General features: G+C 46.1%; 1 protein-coding gene across 3 annotated transcripts in view; it reads left to right on the forward strand.

Annotated features, from left to right (window-relative positions):
* The first annotated feature begins 857 nt into the window (after window positions 1-857).
* Window positions 858-18,260, forward strand: part of ZNF346 (zinc finger protein 346) — a 33,899-nt gene continuing 16,496 nt past the window's right edge. The window contains exons 1-4 of one of the 3 annotated variants that reach the window (XM_002710418.5): window positions 858-1,106; window positions 14,460-14,563; window positions 15,112-15,204; window positions 17,299-17,443. In XM_002710418.5, the coding sequence (XP_002710464.1) occupies window positions 932-1,106; window positions 14,460-14,563; window positions 15,112-15,204; window positions 17,299-17,443 (517 nt within the window). In that variant the 5' untranslated portion in view covers window positions 858-931. The remainder of the gene's footprint in view (window positions 1,107-14,459; window positions 14,564-15,111; window positions 15,205-17,298; window positions 17,444-18,260) is intronic. The other 2 variants (XM_008255454.4, XM_051844467.2) reach the window with 2 other exon arrangements.

Below are 18,260 nucleotides of genomic sequence, written 5' to 3' on the forward strand. Positions count from 1 at the left end.
TAAATCTTTAAAAATAAATAAATATAATGTGCTTTATAATAGAATCTAGTAGTTGTTTTAAAAAAGTAATTAATTAAAAAGTAAGACTCAGCCTTAGGTATAGGGGAGAAATGCATTCCAGGCCACGGCACCTGGGACAAGAACTAAACAGGTTTGGGGGCAGATAATGTAACACAGAATGAGGTCCAGGAGATTACAGGAAGGCTTTGTTGGTCCAAGTTGGGACTTTGGATTCTGCTAAGAGTGGAAGCCGTTGGAGGGCCAAGCACAGTGGGGCCATGGTTTCACCTGCTCCAACAGTGCCCCTGGGACTGCTGCGCTGGAAACACCCAGAGGGCAAGGGTGGAATACCCTGGGCAAGAGGTACTGCTTCCAAAGGCTGCGGAGCAGCAGGCCCGGGGTCGTGGCAGTTATTAGACATCCAAGCGGAAGCGTGCAATAGGCAACTGGACAGACAGGTCTGGAGTTCCAGGGTTAAGGCTGGGCTGAGAGCAGTACTCAGATGGTAGCACAGGAGAAGGAACCTCGCTCGGCTCCACCACTTACTCGGAGCCAACTCCTACGGAACTATTTCTTGGCTCCGGGCCTCAGGATTTCCACTAGTGAAACGGGACAATGTTCCCGCAGAACGAAACCTTTATAGAACGAAGTGACAAAGTGTCAAAGGCCGACCGCGAGCGAGGCGAGAACCTCGCACAAGAGCCACACGAGCCCGGCCTGCGAACGAGAGTCGGGTTTCCGAAGCCACCGCACACGCTCCGAAGTCCCCAAGGCAGCTACGAAAAAGACGCGCCAAAGCCGGCACCGCGACGCGGGATGCGGCGCTCAAGCCTCGCGAGATTTGCGGGCTGGGCCACGTCCCTTTCCCACCCACATCTCGCGATAGCCAGGCGCATGAGAGGCTTCTGGCCGGTTAGGGTTTGCGGGGAAGATGGAGTGTCCCGCTTTGGGCACCGTGGAGGCTGCGGACGGCGGAGGGGCCGGGCCTTACAGCAGCTCGGAGGAGCGGGAGGGCGGGGAACCGGACGGGGTGCGCTTCGACCGCGAGAGGGCGCGCCGCCTGTGGGAAGCCGTGTCCGGCGCCCAGCCGGTGGGGAGGGAGGAAGGTGAGTCCGGGGGCCTCAGAGGTTGGAAGCCCCTCACTGGCCTGCTCGGCCCGCTGGGCGGGGCGGAGACGCGGGACGCGACCGCGGTCACGGCCCAGGCGCCCGGCCTGCCCCCTGGCGTGACGCGTCCCGGGGCTCCCGGACTCTGCTCCCCATCGGGTTCCCCTGGCGCAGAGGGTCCAGGGCCTCATCCACCAGAGCGCAGTTTTCCCCAAACTCAAGGACTGTGGTCCCTATCCGCTAGAATCCCTATGCACGTCCAGGGCCGAGCCAAGTACCCCTCAGCGTCCCCGTCTCCGGAACTCCCCACCCTGATGTCCCTTGGCTCCCTTCTTCGCTCACGCCCCCTCACTTGCAAGGGCTCTGGGTGGCCCTGTTACCCCCCACCCTTGGCCTTGGTGACTGCGCCCTGGCTTACCCGCGCTGGTAGGTGTTGACCGCTACTGGCTGGGTCCCTATTCCAGAATGGGGGCTGGAAGCCGGAGAAACTGGCCTGAGGATGCTTTTTGGCTCCAGCCTCTTGGTGTCCTGCTGTTGACCCGAGGTTGAGAACAGCGCAGGCAAGGCCACACTGGGGTCCCTTCTGGGCAGAAACATCCTAGCGTGCTCCGCGTTTGACCTGAGTCCTGGTAAAAAGGAACGTAGATGACGGAGGGTGGCAGGAGCGGGCCTGGCCTGGTGGTGTGAACCCCATGCCAGTCCTCTGCAGAGCTAGCTGCTTCGCGCTAACCCAGGAAACAGGGCTGTGCCTGAGCTGCTGGGCTAATCCTGACAGGTGTCTGTGGGACATGGGGCCTCTCGTGGTCGGTTTTCTCTGAGCAGACTCATCTTGGGAAGTTAATGTTTCCTTGAGAACTATCCTGGATAAAATGGAATATCCAAGAAAGATATATGTTTACATTTGAGGGGATATACAGATTTATACCCTGGGGTATACTTTCAGGAAAAAAAAAAAAGTATAGCCTAACTCTGTGTTTCTGGGCCTTTCTCTTCCTGCTGCTTTCACACTTGTTGGATCCCAATTTTCCTTTCATGGATTTGACAAATACTCACGGTGCCTACTCGGTTCCCAGGCCTGGCTGGGCATTGTAGCTGTAGAGATAAGAAAGAAGCTGTCTTTGCCGTGGAGAGCCTTGGTCTAGTCCAGGACACTGGCACCAAAAAAAGGTTCCGGTGTCAGTAAGGGGTGCAGCGAGCTAGAAAGTGCCAGATTTGAGAGTGCACAGCAGGGAGCGACCTGTGGCCCTGGGGAGACGGGGAGAGCATGTCCTAGAGCAGCAGTGTGTTCTGAAAGGGGAACCGTGCTTGTGTGTGTACGGGTGGACCGTGTCTCTCCTGACCCTGTTCACTTCCCCAGCCTCTCTTCTCCTGTACTTAACGTAAGATCCAGGTAGATAGCAGCAGCAACTTTTCTTTTTTCTCGTAGCACCATTATTGAGCTATAAATTTGTATTCCTAAAATCCTTCCATTGCAAGTATACTGCTCACTGATTTTTAATAAAAGTGTGGAGTAGTGTAGTTGTAACCACAGTCTGCTTTCAGAATATTGCCATCACCCCACTGCTACCTCCTATTCTAGGCACTTACGGGTCTGTGTTCTGTCAGTTTACCTTTTCGAGACACTTCGTACGAGTAGAATCATGCAATATGTAATGTTGGGAGTTTGACTTCTCTCAGGATGTTTTAGAGGTTTGGCCAAATTGTATGTATTAGTACTTTATGCCTTTTTATTCCTGATGGAATTCTGTTGTCTGGGTATACCACATTATTTTAATCCATTGTTTGTAGGCATTTGGGTTGTTTCCAGCTCAAACTCCTATGAATAATGCTGTGAACGTTGATGCTCTGGGCTTTGGGTGCGTGTGTGTTTCATATCTGTTATAGTCCTACAAGTGGAATTGCTGGGTCATATGGTAACAGGAACATTTTGAGGAACTGCCACAATGGCTTCACCATTGTGCAGTTCTGCCATCTTTTTTACATTTCTGCATGAGGGTTTCAGTTTCTCTCTGTTCGTGCCATGAGTGTCTTATCTTTTTTGACTGTAGCCATGCTAGTAGGTATGCAGTGATACCTAGTGGTGTCCTAAACTAGTGATCTCAATTGACCACCTTGACATGTGCTTATTACCCATTTGTATATCTTCTTTAAAAAAAAAAAAGTTCTGGGTTTCTTTTTTTTTTTTTTTTAAGATTTATTTATGTATTTGAAAGTCAGAGTAACACAGAGAGAGAAAGAGAGGCAGAGAGAGATCTTCCATCCACTGGTTCACTCCCCGGTTGGCCACAACAGCCTGAGTTGCACTGATCCGAAGCCAGGAACCAAGAGCTTCTTCCAAGTCTCCCACATAGGTGCAGGGGCCCAAGGACTTGGACCTTCTGCTGCTGCTTTCCCGGGTGCATTAGCAGGGACCTGGATTGGAAGTGGAGCAGCCGGGACTTGAACTGGCGCCCACATGGGATGCTGGCACTGTAGGCGGCGGCTTTACCCACTGTGCCACAGTGTCAGCCCCTGTATATTTTCTTTAGTAGAATATCACATACTTTGCTTGTTCTATAATGATTGTTTGGCTTCTTATTGATTTGTAGATGTTGTTTATATATTCTGAATAGTAGACCTTTGTTAGAGAAATGATATCCAAATATTCCCTCCCTGAGTAGGACTTGTCTTTTCATTTTCCAGACAATGTCTTTCTTTTTTTTTAAGATTTATTCTTTTTTTTTAAGATTTATTCAAAAGGCAGAGTTAGATGAAAGGGAGAGACAGAGAAGAGAGGTCTTACATCCATTGGTTCACTCTCCAGTTGGCCACAACGGTTAGGACTGGGCCAGGCTGAAGCCAGAAACAACTTCTGGGTCTTCCGCATGGATATAAGGGTCCAAACACTTGGTCCATCCTCTGCTGCTTTTCCAGGTGCATTAGCAGGGAGCTGGATAGGAAGTGGAGCAATCAGGACTCAAACCTGTGCCCATGTAGGATGTCAGTGTCACTGGCAGTGGCTGTACCCGCTATACCACAATTCCACCCCCCCCCCAGAGTGTCTTTTGAAGCACAAATGTTTTTAATTTTGATGAAATCAGCTTGTCAAATGTTTTTCTCTCTTATGAATTGTGTTTTTAGTACTAGTTCTAAGAACTTCTTCCTAAGTGAGGGTCGTGGTGGTTTGCTCTTGTGGTTGCTTCTAGAAGTTTTATAGTTTTAACTCTTATATTTAAGTCTGTGAATGGAATCATTTTGAGTTCAGTTTTATGTCTGATAGGAGGTAAGTGACTAGATTTTTTTTCTTACATGCATTATCATTGTCTAAGCATTATTTGTTGGAAAGACTATCCTTTCCTTATTGAATTGTGCTATAATTTGAATATGCCTTGTCACCACCAAAACTGGGGTTGACAGTTTCTTCTCATCAGTGATGGGAAGTGGGACCTAGTGGGAGGTATTGGGTTATGGGAGTGCAGCCCTCATGAAAGAGTTAATACCTTTCTTGAATGAATGAGTTTCCACTCTCTAAGAACTAGGTTAGTTTCCACTAGAGTAGAAAGGCTGCCCTCCTATTTTGCTTCTTCCACACACCCTCCTGCCCTTCCACTTTCCACAGTGAGTAGGCAGCAGAGGCCCTCAGCAGATGCCAAGCAGCTGGGGCGAATTGCTGCTGAGACAATGTTGAGTCTTCCAGCGCCTGAATGTGGATATTAATTATTCAGATCTCTATTTTTTCTCAGCAATATTCTGTAGTTTTCTTTATAGCAACCAAGAGAGATTTAGCATACTACATTGTACTTAAATACAATTTTGAATAGAAGCGACAAGAGTAAACATTCTGTCTCAGCAGAAAAACATTGTTTTCCAGTGTTTTTGAAAGACATTAGGTCTAGGGCCAGCACTGTGGCTCACTAGGCTAATCCTCCCCCTGCGGCGCCAGCACCCCGGGTTCTAGTCCCGGTTGCTCCTCTTCCAGTCCAGTTCTCTGCTATGGCCCGGGAGGGCAGTGGAGGATGGCCCAAGCGCTTGGGCCCCTGCACCCACATGGGAGACCTGGAGGAAGCACCTGGCTCCTGGCTTCGGATCAGCGTAGCGCCACCCACCGGCCGTAGTGGCCATTAGGGGAGTGAACCAACGGAAGGAAGACCTTTCTCTGTCTCTCTCTCTCACTGTCTATAACTCTACCTGTCAAATTAAAAAAAAAAGACCTTAGGTCTGGGGCCAGCGCAGTGACGCAGTAGGTTAATCTTTCGCCTGTGGCACTGTCATCCCATATGGGCACCGGTTCGGGTCCTGGCTGCTCCTCTCCCAATCCAGCTCTCTGCTGTGGCCTGGGAAAGCAGTAAGAAGATAGCCCAAATGCTTGGGCCCCTGCACCCACGTGGGAGACCCAAAAGAAGCTCCTGGCTCCTGGCTTCGGATTGGCACAGCCATTGCAGCCATTTATTTGGGGAGTGAACCAACGGACAGAAGACCTTTCTGTCTCTCCCTCTCACTGTCTGTAACTCTACCTCTCAAATAAATAAATAGAATCTTAAAAAAAAAAAAAAAAGACATCAGCTCTATGTTTTTCACAGATGGCTTATCAGATTGATCAGATTGAGGAAGTTCCCTTCTATTCCTAGTTTTGAGAGCCCTGTGTTTATGGTGAATGGGTATTGGATTTTATTAGATGCTTTTTCTGTATCTAGTAAGATCATCATATGTCCTCTATTCTCTTTCCTTTTTTTTTTTCTTTTAAGATTTATTTATTTGAAAGGTGGAGTTACAGATAGAGGGAGAGATAAAGATCTTCCATCTGCTGGTTCACTTCCCAAATGGCCACAGTGGCCAGGGCTGGCCCAGGCCAAACTCAGAAGCCAGGAACTTCTTCCTGGTCTCACATGTGAGTGCAGGAGCCCAAGGAATTGGGCCATCTTCCACTGCTTTCCCAGGTGCATCAGCAGGAAGCTGGAGTGGAAGCAGAGCAGCGGGACTCAAACTGGCACACATAAGGGATGCTGGCACTGCAGGTGGCCACGTAACCCATTACACCACAGCACCGGTCCCCTAACCAGTCTTTTAAAATATAGATGCTTAAAATTACAAATTCCTCTCTTAAGCACTTGTGATATTATAGTATTGTTAAACCAAAACTCTTGAAAGCCAGGATTTCCTGAAATAGAGAGTATTACTGAGCCATTACAAATGCTATCTGAAAAGGGAATGAGTCCTAGGACAAGTTCCACACTACCAGCAGCAAGGCTGGATAGCAGTGGAAATACATCCACTAGACCTAAGAACCAAGAGTGATTTTGTAATGAAAATGGAGAGAAGGAAAGTATAAATTGTTTACATTGGACTTATACTGGCTATGAATAAGAGAGAGTAAGAGAGATGTGGGAACAAAGGACTAGGGAAAGGTTTTGGAATAAGACAGTATTTAAGACATTGTTGCTGGATTGCTTGGCATCCATAAAGTTTATACATAAGCAGGAGGCTGTGGTGCCTAGGGGTCTACCCCAAGGAGTTTTAAATCAAGATTTTAACTTTCAGGAGTGTGTAATAGTCTGGCCTATAGCTGTTACAGATTAACTTCCTTGATCACTTCCCCCCTACCCACCATCCAGCCTTTGTAATTAAATTTTGGACATCTCAAGAGTTTTTCTTTGTTTTATATATATATATATATATATATGTACATATATACATTTGTACATGTATGTATATATACTTGGTTTCCTCCCACATTCCTTTATAGCTCCCATAATCGTAATTCCCTAAGTAACTAGAGTAATAAGGATATCATTTGTTAAAGTATTTGGCCTTTTGTCCTTGGTTCCTAAACTGGCTCCAGCAGGACAAAGGTAAATGACAGTCCTTCCTTATTAGCAAATTCCTGTCAGCCATACCTGAGTTTAGGTTAATGAAATGATTTTTGGAAAGTTCCTACCCAACCTCAGGATAGAGGGTTGGTTACTGGGGGAACCAACCATGTGTTCAGCAAATTGGAATTCATAGCCCTACCTCGCAGGAGGAAGAAGGAAGTAAAAATTAAATTGATCACCATTGGCCAATGATTTTATCGATTGTGCTACATAATGAAGTCCCCATAAAAACCCAGACAACTAAGTTCAGGGGTTCCCATGAAGGTAAACACATGCCATACCCAAAGGGTAGCACACCCCAAGCCCAAGTCTATCCAGGTAGATGGTGTCAGAATTTATTTGAACTAGAAGACACGCAACTGAATAGAGAATTGATTGCATTGGTGTGTGAGGAAACCCTCTCCCCTACGTTTGGCCACAGATGTGTTCTGTGTTGTGTAAATATAGTAGGAGAAACAATTTGTTTTGTTTTTTACTTTATTTAATATTTGTTTATTTATTTGAAAGAGGTAACAGAGAGAAAGGAATTTTCCATCTGTTGATCCACTCCCCAAATGGCCTTGATGGCTGAGGCTTGGCCAGGAACCAGGAACTCTGTATGGGTGACAGGGCCCACGTCCATGGGCCATCTCCCATTGCTTTTTCAGGCACGTTAGATCAGAAGTAGAGGAGTGCTCATATAGGATGCCAGCATCACAGGTGGTAGCTTAACCCACTGCACCACAACACTAGCCCCTGGATTTGTTTTTTTCTACAAACCACTGCTTTAGCTTTATCCCTTACATTTTTGTATGGTGTGTTTTCATTTAAATAAGTTCAAAATAATTTCTAATTTCCATTGTCATTTCTTCTTTGATCAATGTTACTCAATTTCAGATATCTGGGGACTTCTCAAATTTCTTCCCACTGTTGATTTCTAATTAAATTCTTTTGTGCTCAGAGAACATATTGGTACAAGTTCAGTCCTCCTTCTAAAAATTAAAAAAAAAAATTTCATTTTATTTGAAAGGCAGAGAGAGGCATAGGTAAACAGACAGAAAGAGATCTTCTATCCACTAATTTATTTCCTAAATGTCTACAATAGCTGGGGCTTCACCAGGCCAAAGCCTAGAGCCTAGAACTCTTTCCGGTTCTCTCACTTGAGCCATCACCTGCTACCTCCCAGGGTGCACATTATCAAGAAGCTTGAATTGGAACACAGCTAGGACTGTAAGCCAGGCACTCAGGTATGAGATATGGATCCTAACCTCAGAGCCAAATGCTCACACTTCAGTCCTTTGAAGTACTGAAGTTGGCATATGGTCTATCCTGGGAAATGTGCCCTGTGTACTAGTCAACAGTGCATCTTCTGCAGTTGTTGGTTGAGTGATCTATATATGTCAGTTGGATCAAATTGATTGGTAGCCTTATTGTAGACGACAACTGATTTTCTGAAAAGTTGTCCTATTATTGAAAGTAAGATATTGAAATCCTTAGCTATTATTGTTGGTTTGTCTGCTTTTTTAAATTGTTATTTGTCTGAAAGGCAGAGAGACAGAGAGGTAGCCAGACAGAGATTTTCCATATGCTGGTTCAATCCCCAAGTGCCCACAATAGCCGGGGCTGGTCCAGGCTAAAGCCAGGAGCTGGGAACTCAATCTGGGTCTGCAATGTGTATTATCACCACTCCTCCCAGGATGCACATTAGCATGAAGCTAGAATTGGAAACAGAGCCAGGACTGGAACCCAAGTACTTTGACATGAGATGCAGGCATCAGAAATGTCATCTTAGTCACTGTGTCAAACTCCTGCCCTGATTTTTTCCCATTAAATCCTATCTGTTGTCTGCATTTTGAGGCTCTGTTGTCACATATATGCACATTTATGCTTTTTCTATCTTCCTGATGTAGTCACTCTTTCATCATTATAGAATTATCTATATAAATCTACATATCAATCTATAGATAATATGTAGATAGTAATATTCTAGCTCTTCTTGGTTACTTTTGCATAGTATATATTTCTTTTTTTTTTTTTTTTTTTTTTTTTTTTTGACGGGCAGAGTGGATAGTGAGAGAGAAAGACTGAGAGAAAGGTCTTCCTTTTGCCATTGGTTCACCCTCCAATGGCCGCCACAGCTGGCGCACTGCGGCCGGCGCACCAAGCTGATCCGAAGGCAGGAGCCAGGTGCTTCTCCTGGTCTCCCATGGGGTACAGGGCCCAAGCACTTGGGCCATCCTCCACTGCACTCCCTGGCCACAGCAGAGAGCTGGCCTGGAAGAGGGGCAACCGGGACAGAATCCAGCGCCCCGACCGGGACTAGAACCCGGTGTGCCGGCGCCGCTAGGTGGAGGATTAGCCTATTGAGCCACGGCGCTGGCCTGCATAGTATATATTTCTAAATATGTATTTATTTGAAAGAATGACAGAGGAGAGGGAGAGACAGAGACTTCCGTCTACTGGTTCACTCCCCAAATGACTGCTGAACAGCCAGGGTGGCGTATGGCTGAAATCAAGAGCCCAAACCTCCATTCTGGTCTCCCATAAGGGTGGCCGGAGCCCAGGTACTTTCCTTATTAGCAAACCACTGTCAGCCAAACCTGAGTTTATGGTAATGAGATGATTTTTGGAAAGTTCCTACATAATACAGGATAGAGGGTTGGTTACTGGGGAAACCAACCATATGTTCAGATAATTGGAATTCATAACCCTACCTCCCAAGAGGAAGGAAGAACTAAAATTAGCAGGAATCTGGATTATAAGTGGAGCAGCTAGGACTCAAACCAGCACTCCAGTACAGGGTAGTGTTGTCCAAGGAGCTGTTTAACATGCTGTCACAACACCAGCCCCACAGTATATATTTTTTATTGTTATTTATTTAAGAGGCAGAGAAAGAGTTCGCATGCACTGGTTCACTGCCCAAATTCCCACAACAGCCAGGGCTGAACCAGGCTGAGAGCCAAGGTGCCTGAAACTCAACCCAGGTCTCCCACTTGGGTGGCAGGGACCCAGCTACTTGGCTATCACCTGCTGCCTCCCAGGGTGCACATTAGCAGAAAACTGGAATCAGAAGTAGAGCCCCAGTTCAAACCCAGGTCCTCCAGTTTGGGGTAAGGACATCCCAAGTGGTCTTAACCAGTAGCCCAAGCGTCTACCCCTGCTCACAATGTCTTCTTCCATCCTTTTCTTGCTTGTTTCTATATTTGAATTTATAAGATATATCTCTTATAAATAGCATACAGTGGAATCTTGCTTTTTTATCCAACCTGATGTTCTCTGCCTTCTGAGTGGACTCTTTAGACTATTCTCATTTAATTATTGATATTGGAAAATAATTACATTTTCCATCTTATCTCCTTTGTGTTTTATTCCTCTTTTCTTTTACTGACTTCTTTTGTACTAATTATTTTACTGTACCATTTTGGAGTTTGTTTGTTTGGTTTTTTTTGTTTTTTTGTTTTTTTTTTTAGCAACAGAGAAATAGAGTGAAAGACACAGAGGGAGCACACCCATCTGCTGGTTCACTCCCCAAACGTTTACAAAGGTATAAGCAGAAAACTCCATCCAGGTCTCCCATGTGGGTGACAGAAACCCAGATACTTGCTCACAGACTCCCAGTGTCCACATTAGCAGGAAGCCAGAATCAGGAGCCAGAGCCAGGCATTGAACCCAGGCACTCCAGTATTGGACACAGGCATCTTAACCATTATCTTAGCCACTAGACCAAACGTCCACTCCTAGTATGCTAATTTAATATTTTTGAAGTGGTTATTTTTGTCAGTTTTATCCAATTTTACACTTACCTTTTGGGGAGAAGATCTCACTCTACTATACCTGTAAGTTCCACCCTCTCTATTCACCATGTTTTATATGTGTGTGTGTGTGTGTGTGTGTGTGTGATTATTTATTTATTTGAAAGAATTACACAGAGGCAGAGGGAGAGAGGTCTCCATCTGCTGCTTCACTCCCCAAATGACCACAACAGCCAGACATGGGCAGATCTGAAGCTAGGAGCCTGGAGCTTCCTTGAGGTCTCCCATGTGGGTGCAGGGGTCCAAGGATGGGCCATCTTCTACTACTTTCCCAGGCCATAACCGAGAGCTGGATCAGAAGTGGAGCAGCTGGGACTTGAACCAGCATCCATATGGGATGCCAGTGCTGCAGTCTGGGGCTTTAACCCACTACATCACAGCACTGGCCCCCACATTCTATATATTTAACATCACTTCAAAATTTGGAGGCTGCTAAGATTCAGACCCTCTTTCCTTCTCCCTCTATATTAGGCATTCTCTTCCAGTTTTAAATATGATTGATAAACTGGTGATTACTGTTTATATCTCCAGCTGTGACCTCCCCCTTGAACTTAACTCACTAGCACATCTGAGTCTCCACTGGCTACTTGCTGTCTCCATTAAACATAGCCAGGAAATAAGTGTTTACTTTCTCCAAGGTTGTCTTCTTCCAATTCTAATCTATTCAGGTGCTCAAGTTCAAAACCTGAGAGTTATCTTTGACTTCTTCCTTCACCCCTACATCCAGTGTAAGATACCATATCTGCCTCCAGGACATAATTCCATATCTATCCACTTTTCTCCATTGCCAATCTGCCTAGTCCGAGCTTCCATCATTCCTACCCTGATCATCTTCTTCCACTGACTTTGTTTCTTTCCATAACACTTCTCATTCTCTATCATCTTGCTTATGTATTTCCTTTGTTCCCTGTCTTATTTGTTGGCATAGCCCCAGCACCAAGCCCAGCACTGGCATGTAGAAGGCACTCCAGATATATGCATATGGCCTGTGTGAGTCTGTCTGGGTCAGAGTGGGTTCCAGCAGAGCGGTGCACTTCATTTGTTCGGGAGGGGCTCACTCATCAGTCCCCTGTTGTGGGTCTTGAATTGTAGGTATAGCATAGTTCTAGATACTGAGGATACAAAGTCAGAAATGACATGGGCCCTGCCCTCTGCAGTCTCTGGGAGTCAGATTGTGAGATCTTGAAAAGGAAGCCTTGTCTACTTTAACAAAACAAAATCTGTGTTCTCCACGCAAGGAGGAGGTGGCTGGACTCTGACCTCTGCGTATATACTTCCCCTCTAGGCTTTTCATTCTTTTGTTGCTATTATTTTTTAAATGTTGATTAACATGTAATAGTTTTACATTTTGGTATACAGCATAAACTGAACTTAATCGGGCAATTACATTTCTGTTGTCTTATGTTTATGTTTGGATCTTCCCAACACCTCTCTTCCAGTTCTTTACTCAGTGTCTAATGCAGTGTTGTGAACTATGGTTGCCCCACAGTGCTATGGCACACTGGCGCCTACTCTATCTGTGTTCTGGTGCCTATTATCCAGCCTCCCTGTCTGCCCTCTCCCCTGGGCTTCCATTCTGTGGGACTGCTCACCTTCCTTTAAAAAGCTCTGGCCCACAGGGAGTGCAGTGGAGGATGGCCCAGGTGCTTGGGCCCTGCACCCCATGGGAGACCAGGAAAAGCACCTGGCTCCTGGCTCCTGCCATCGGATCAGCGCGGTGCGCCGGCCGCGGTGGCCATTGGAGGGTGAACCAACGGCAAAGGAAGACCTTTGTCTCTGTCTCTCTCTCTCACTGTCCACTCTGCCTGTCAAAAAAAAAAAAAAAAAAAAAAAAAAAAAAAAAAAAGCTCTGGCCCAGCTGTGTTCACAAAATCTCTCCCCTTGGTTTTGCTGAACACAGCTGAGACAGGCAAGATCTTTCACAAAAATTTACCAGAATGCTGCAGGGTAAAAATGGGAAGATAAACAGTAGTTCCTAAGGGGAAAAATAGGGCCAGACAGCAGCCCTTCTGCCCAAAACGGCTGGCCAGGTCAGCTTTAGGTTCTGTGGCATAAGGAAAGGCATCTGAGAAGTTTCCACCGAGCACCTCCCTCCAGGGCATCTTGGCCACTTTTTGGTCAAGACTAGGAGTTAAAGAACAATGGACTTGGCCCACCCTCCCACCTTCTGGATTCCACCTCTGTCTTGGTTCTATCGTGGTACCATGATAAAACTCATACCTCTGTTTTTGTTTTTTTTTGTTTTTTTTTTGTTTTTTTTTTTTACAGGCAGAGTGGACAGTGAGAGAGAGAGACAGAGAGAAAGGTCTTCCTTTGCTGTTGGTTCACCCTGCAATGGCCGCCACACTGCGCTGATCCGATGGCAGGAGCCAGGTACTTATCCTGGTCTCCCATGGGGTGCAGGGCCCAAGCACTTGGGCCATCCTCCACTGCACTCCCTGGCCACAGCAGAGAGCTGGCCTGGAAGAGGGGCAACCAGGACAGAATCCGGCGCCCCGACCGGGACTAGAACCCGGTGTGCCGGCGCCGCAAGGCGGAGGATCAGCCTAGTGAGCCGCAGCGCCGGCCATACCTCTGTCTTAAAGAGGTAAAGCTTTGTTCTCCAGGGCCAACAATTAAACACAGATTAATGCCCTGTTTCTTGCAGTGTGGAACTTGTTTAATAGGTCAGGTAGTGTAAATGTTAGATCAAGAACAGTGAAAAAATTATTTCCTTTTCAAGGCTTTCTTAAAAAAAAAAAAAAGATCTATTTATTTGAAAGGCAGAGTGACAGAACAACAGAAGGAGGGGAAGACAGAGGTAGAGTCCATTTGCTGATTCACTCCCAAAATGGCCTCAGTGGCCAAGGCTAGGCTAGGCTGAAGCCAGGATCCAGGAACACGATCTTTGTCTCTGACATGAGTGGTAGGGGCCCTGGCACTTGAGCCATCCTCTGCTGCTTTCCCACATTAATAGGAAGCTGGATCAGAAGTAGAGCAACCAAACTGTCGCTTCCATATGGGATGCTGACATAACATCACAAATGATGCCTTAACCTACTGTACCACAACACTGGCCCCCTTCTCAAGGCTTTCAATTCTGATTCTAAGTCTCAGTTAGCTACCTCTGAGTCTTCACATCTCTTTCTCTTCTCCTGAGGGAGCACTCCAGGCCTCTGGTGCCAGTATGTGGATAGAATTGTCCTAGTTTTATTGGTATCTACTTAACTTTAAAGGCAATCACTGAGACAGGAGGGGCAGGCATTAGCTTAGTGGTTAAGAAATCACTCAGGACACCACATCCTACATAGAAGTCTCTGGATCTGAATTCTGTCTCCACTTCCAATCCAGCGTCCTGACAATGCACACCCTGGGAGGCAAGAAATGATGTTTCAAGTACTTGCCACCCATGTGGGAGACTTGAACTGAATTCCTTCCTGGCTTCAATCTAACCCAACCCCAGGTACTGTAAGGAGGTTTGAAGAGTCAAGATTCTCTCCATCTCTGTGCTTTTCAAATAAATAAATAAGTTACTAAGTAAAGCAAGTTGGCATATATTATGAAATAAGTAACAAAACAAGTGGTGTGAGGATGTAGCATGGGAGACTCTGGCAGGAGAGGAGTGAAGTCTGCGGATGTAGTGGTACGGCATTGTGTTACTCAGTGCAGGTTCGGAGACGGTGCTTTTAAGCTGGTGTTTGTCCACTCAGAGTTTTCTTATTTCCTGTCTGTAGTGGAGCATATGATCCAGAAGAACCAGTGTCTCTTCACCAACACTCAGTGTAAAGTCTGCTGCGCCTTGCTGATCTCTGAGTCCCAGAAGCTGGCCCATTACCAGGTATGCTTTTGCCCCTTTTAAACCATTCTACTGTTCAGACCCAGTGCCAAGCCCTCACATCTCCTAGGCTTGCACAGTGAAGTAGAATTCCTTCTTAGCTACCCAGATGTTGCCTTCATGCCTATTGGCTTGTGACTTGAAGATTGACTTCCCTTCTCTGAGTCTTATTTCTGTCAGCCAAATCAGGATTGCTATATGTGTATCTTCCCTTGCAGCTCAGTACAGTAGAACTATAAGTTTAGGCTTTAAATAGACCTGAGTTTGAATCACAACTCTGCTACTCATCTTGGGCAGGAAACTTTACCATCTTCAGCCTCGATTTCTTCATCTATAAGAAGGAAATTATAATTTTCCCATAGACTATTATGAAGCATGTAGAGTGCCTTGCACAGGGTAGGAACTCAGTAAACTGAGTGTCTTGCACCATACTCTCCTCCTCAGAAGTTTTTGTGAGGGTGAATCAGATGAAAATCTAGTGAGCGTTTTTGAGTGCTTTAGATTTGAAATGGCATTTGGCTATCTTTGATCTTTTTCCTGGGTTCTTGCAGAGCAAAAAACATGCCAACAAGGTGAAGAGATACCTTGCAATCCATGGAATGGAGACATTAAAGGGTGACATGAAGAGAATAGACTCAGATCAGGTAAAACAGCTGCTGTGTTGAGACCACTCAGTCCCTCATGCAGTCAGCAAGCAGGTTGGTGCAGGGGAAGAGTGTGGGCCTTGCGTCAGACTGACTTGACTCCAAACCCCAGCCTTGTCGTGTGACTTGGGCGAGTCTTGTGGCATCGCTAAGTCTTGATTTCTTCCTCTGGAAAATTAACATTGCTAATTTCAGCAACCTTTGAGGACTTCTCCAAACTAAAACTAGGAAAGGTTTATAGGAAGCACCCAACATGGAGCCCGGCACCTTAGTGAGGACTCAGCCAGTGGCACCATTGTCATGTGTTGTCAGCATCCAGTGGTTTGTTAGAGCAGGACGAGAAGCTGCCCAGTCACTACTCAAGCAAAGAAAGTACAAAGCAATCAGGCTACTAGCATTCTTGAGGGCCGCGGGAAAAAACGGCTCAGCCTTTGAGTGTGTTGAATAAACAAGAAAACCTCTCCAAGTGCCTACTCTGAGTAAAAGTTAGTAGTGTTTGCTTTTTGGCTCAGAAATACTGACACAACCCCAAATTTCTCAGGAGTACCATTATTTTTGTTCTGTGGGCAACTTTGCAAGTGTCATGGGAAGAGAAGCCAGCAGAGGAGGACCCAGTACTGGCTCTGCAGCTTACCAGCTGGGTGACTGGTCTAGTCACTTAACCTCTCTGAACTTCACCCATAATGTAGGGATAATTCCTGCCTCTTATGGATATTCTGAGGTGGAATGCCAGTTCCTAGAAGATGTTTAATAAGTAAGAGTTGACTGCAAATTCCCACCTCTTGGAAGGGTCTTGGTTGTCCCTTCTCGAGATTCACTGGGCTGTCCCCTTGTTACCATTCTTACTAATTCAGGAAGACAAGATCAGTTTTGTAACCCCAAACAAGTCACTTTGTCTCTTTGTACCTCAGTTAGTTCCATCAGCTCCTGTAGAGTAGCCTGGTAGTTCAAATGAGATCACAGAACCCCCACTACCACCACCACCACCATCACCAGCAACAACAAAGAATTGTTAAGCCCAGATGTCAGTAATGTGAATCTTGAAAAACGATGAGTGAATACCCTGTTGGATCAGACTTTCTCAGAGGTTGGAGGCCCTTCATATAGGTTTGAAATATAGTAGCATTAATTTAATCAACAAATAAAACCCAGTGGTCTGCTTGTTCAGTGAACCCTGAGCATCTGCTTTGTTGCCCTTGAGTTCACAGAAAATGCTCCTGAGCTGTGACACTGTCAGCATAGAGTGGCAGGTGGAAGGATGGAGTCCAGTGCTCTCAGGGAGTACAGCGGAGGAGCAAGATTTAATTCTTCCTGGAGTCGCCATGCCAAGAGGCTTGATCATTGTTTGCCAGATTGTCTTCTTTCCAGATTGTCTTCTTTCTTTCTCCCTCCCTCCCTCCCTTCCTTCATTTATTCCTTCCTTCCTTTCTTTTTCTTTCTTTCTCTCTTTTTCTTTCTCTCTCTCTTTCTTTCTTTTAAAAGATCAACTTATTTATTTGAAAGGCAGAGTTACAGAGAGAGAGAGAGAGAGGGAAAGAGAGATCTGCCATCTGCTGGTTCACTCCCCAAATGGCCCCAACGGCAAGGGCTGGGTCAGGCTGAAGCCAGGAGCCAGGAGCTTCATCCTGGTCTCCCATGTGTGTGGCAGGAGCCCAAGTACTTGAGTCTTCTGCTGCCTTCCCAGGCAGATTAGCAGGGACCTGGCTCCCACATGGAATACCAGCATTACAGGCCACAGCTTAACCCATTGTGCCACAACACTGGGCCTTGAATTATTTTCTTGAGTAAAAGTTTCCCAGAAGAAAAACTCATGTTTACATGAGACTTTGAAGCCTAAGCAGACCAGGCAGGAAAGGAGGAACATTCTAGACAGCAGGAATGGCCCAAGCCAAGCAAGGAAGCCACAGAGAATAAAATGAGGAATGGTGGATAGAGCCTGAGACGAAGTAGCGGAAGAAGAATGCAGAAAGGTAGGTTGGGGTTAACATATGAGGGGGCCTTAAATGCCCACTCTCCTATGGGCAGTGGGGAACCATTAAAGATTTTCTGACTGGGCAGTGGCATGATCAGACCTGTGTTCTTTCTCCCAACCAGAAGAGCAGCAGAAGCAAAGACAAGAACCAGTGCTGCCCCATCTGTAACATGACCTTTTCCTCCCCTGTTGTGGCCCAGTCGCACTACCTGGGGAAGACCCACGCAAAGAACTTAAAGCTGAAGCAGCAATCCACTAAGGTGGAAGGTACTGGTTTTCCTGAGTAGTGCTATATTGGGACCCTTCCAGTCCTCAAACCACAATTGTCTGAGATGCTCCCAGAAATGCTGTCTGGGGTCACAGACTTGGACAGGTTGAATTGCTTTTGAGAGCCCATAAAATACCAAAGCAGACCCAGCTTCACTGAAATGCAGTCTCAGCTGTGCCCACCTAACTCCCTTTCCTTGGTGACGTGAGTTTATCTCAGCAGAAACAGCTTAGCCTAAGCTTTTGTCCTAACTAACGGTCATCACTCAGGAGTGCCAGAGTCCTCCAGGCCACGCACACCATAAGAGCATTCTCTTGCCTACATTTCCCACTTAGATTTTTCCCTCCCAGCATCCACCTGCCCTTATTACTCTGTGTTCCAAGTTGAAAGCAAAATCCTTGTCTTTTTTGTGTGCTCAGGTTATGCCCTGCTCACTTTAATCCTCAAAAGCTGCCTGCTCCTCTCAAGACAGGGACTTGCCTTTCAAAGTGGAGCACTTCACGGCTGCCACTGCTGCCCAGCAAGCTGTTTGCAGCTGCTGTGAATTCATCCCCAGCGCAGTGACTTCTGAAGTGGCCTCCTTTGTCTCCTCGCCACGGGGCTCAGCCCTCACTTTCATCTTGTTAACTCCTGACTTTCTGGGGTCTTTAACCTCTGCTAACTGCAATTAGTCAAGAGTGAAAGTTCTTTGATCTTTATTTCATTTTTTCTTGTAATTTTGGCTTCTCTATTTTGGACTGAGAAGTAGACTATACTATTTGTAATACTTACTGTTCTTTTGTTTTACAGTATTATGAAACCAAGACAACAAAGCTT

Source organism: Oryctolagus cuniculus, chromosome 6, assembly GCF_964237555.1.
Source record: "Oryctolagus cuniculus chromosome 6, mOryCun1.1, whole genome shotgun sequence".
In the NCBI taxonomy this organism is placed as follows: domain Eukaryota; kingdom Metazoa; phylum Chordata; class Mammalia; order Lagomorpha; family Leporidae; genus Oryctolagus; species Oryctolagus cuniculus.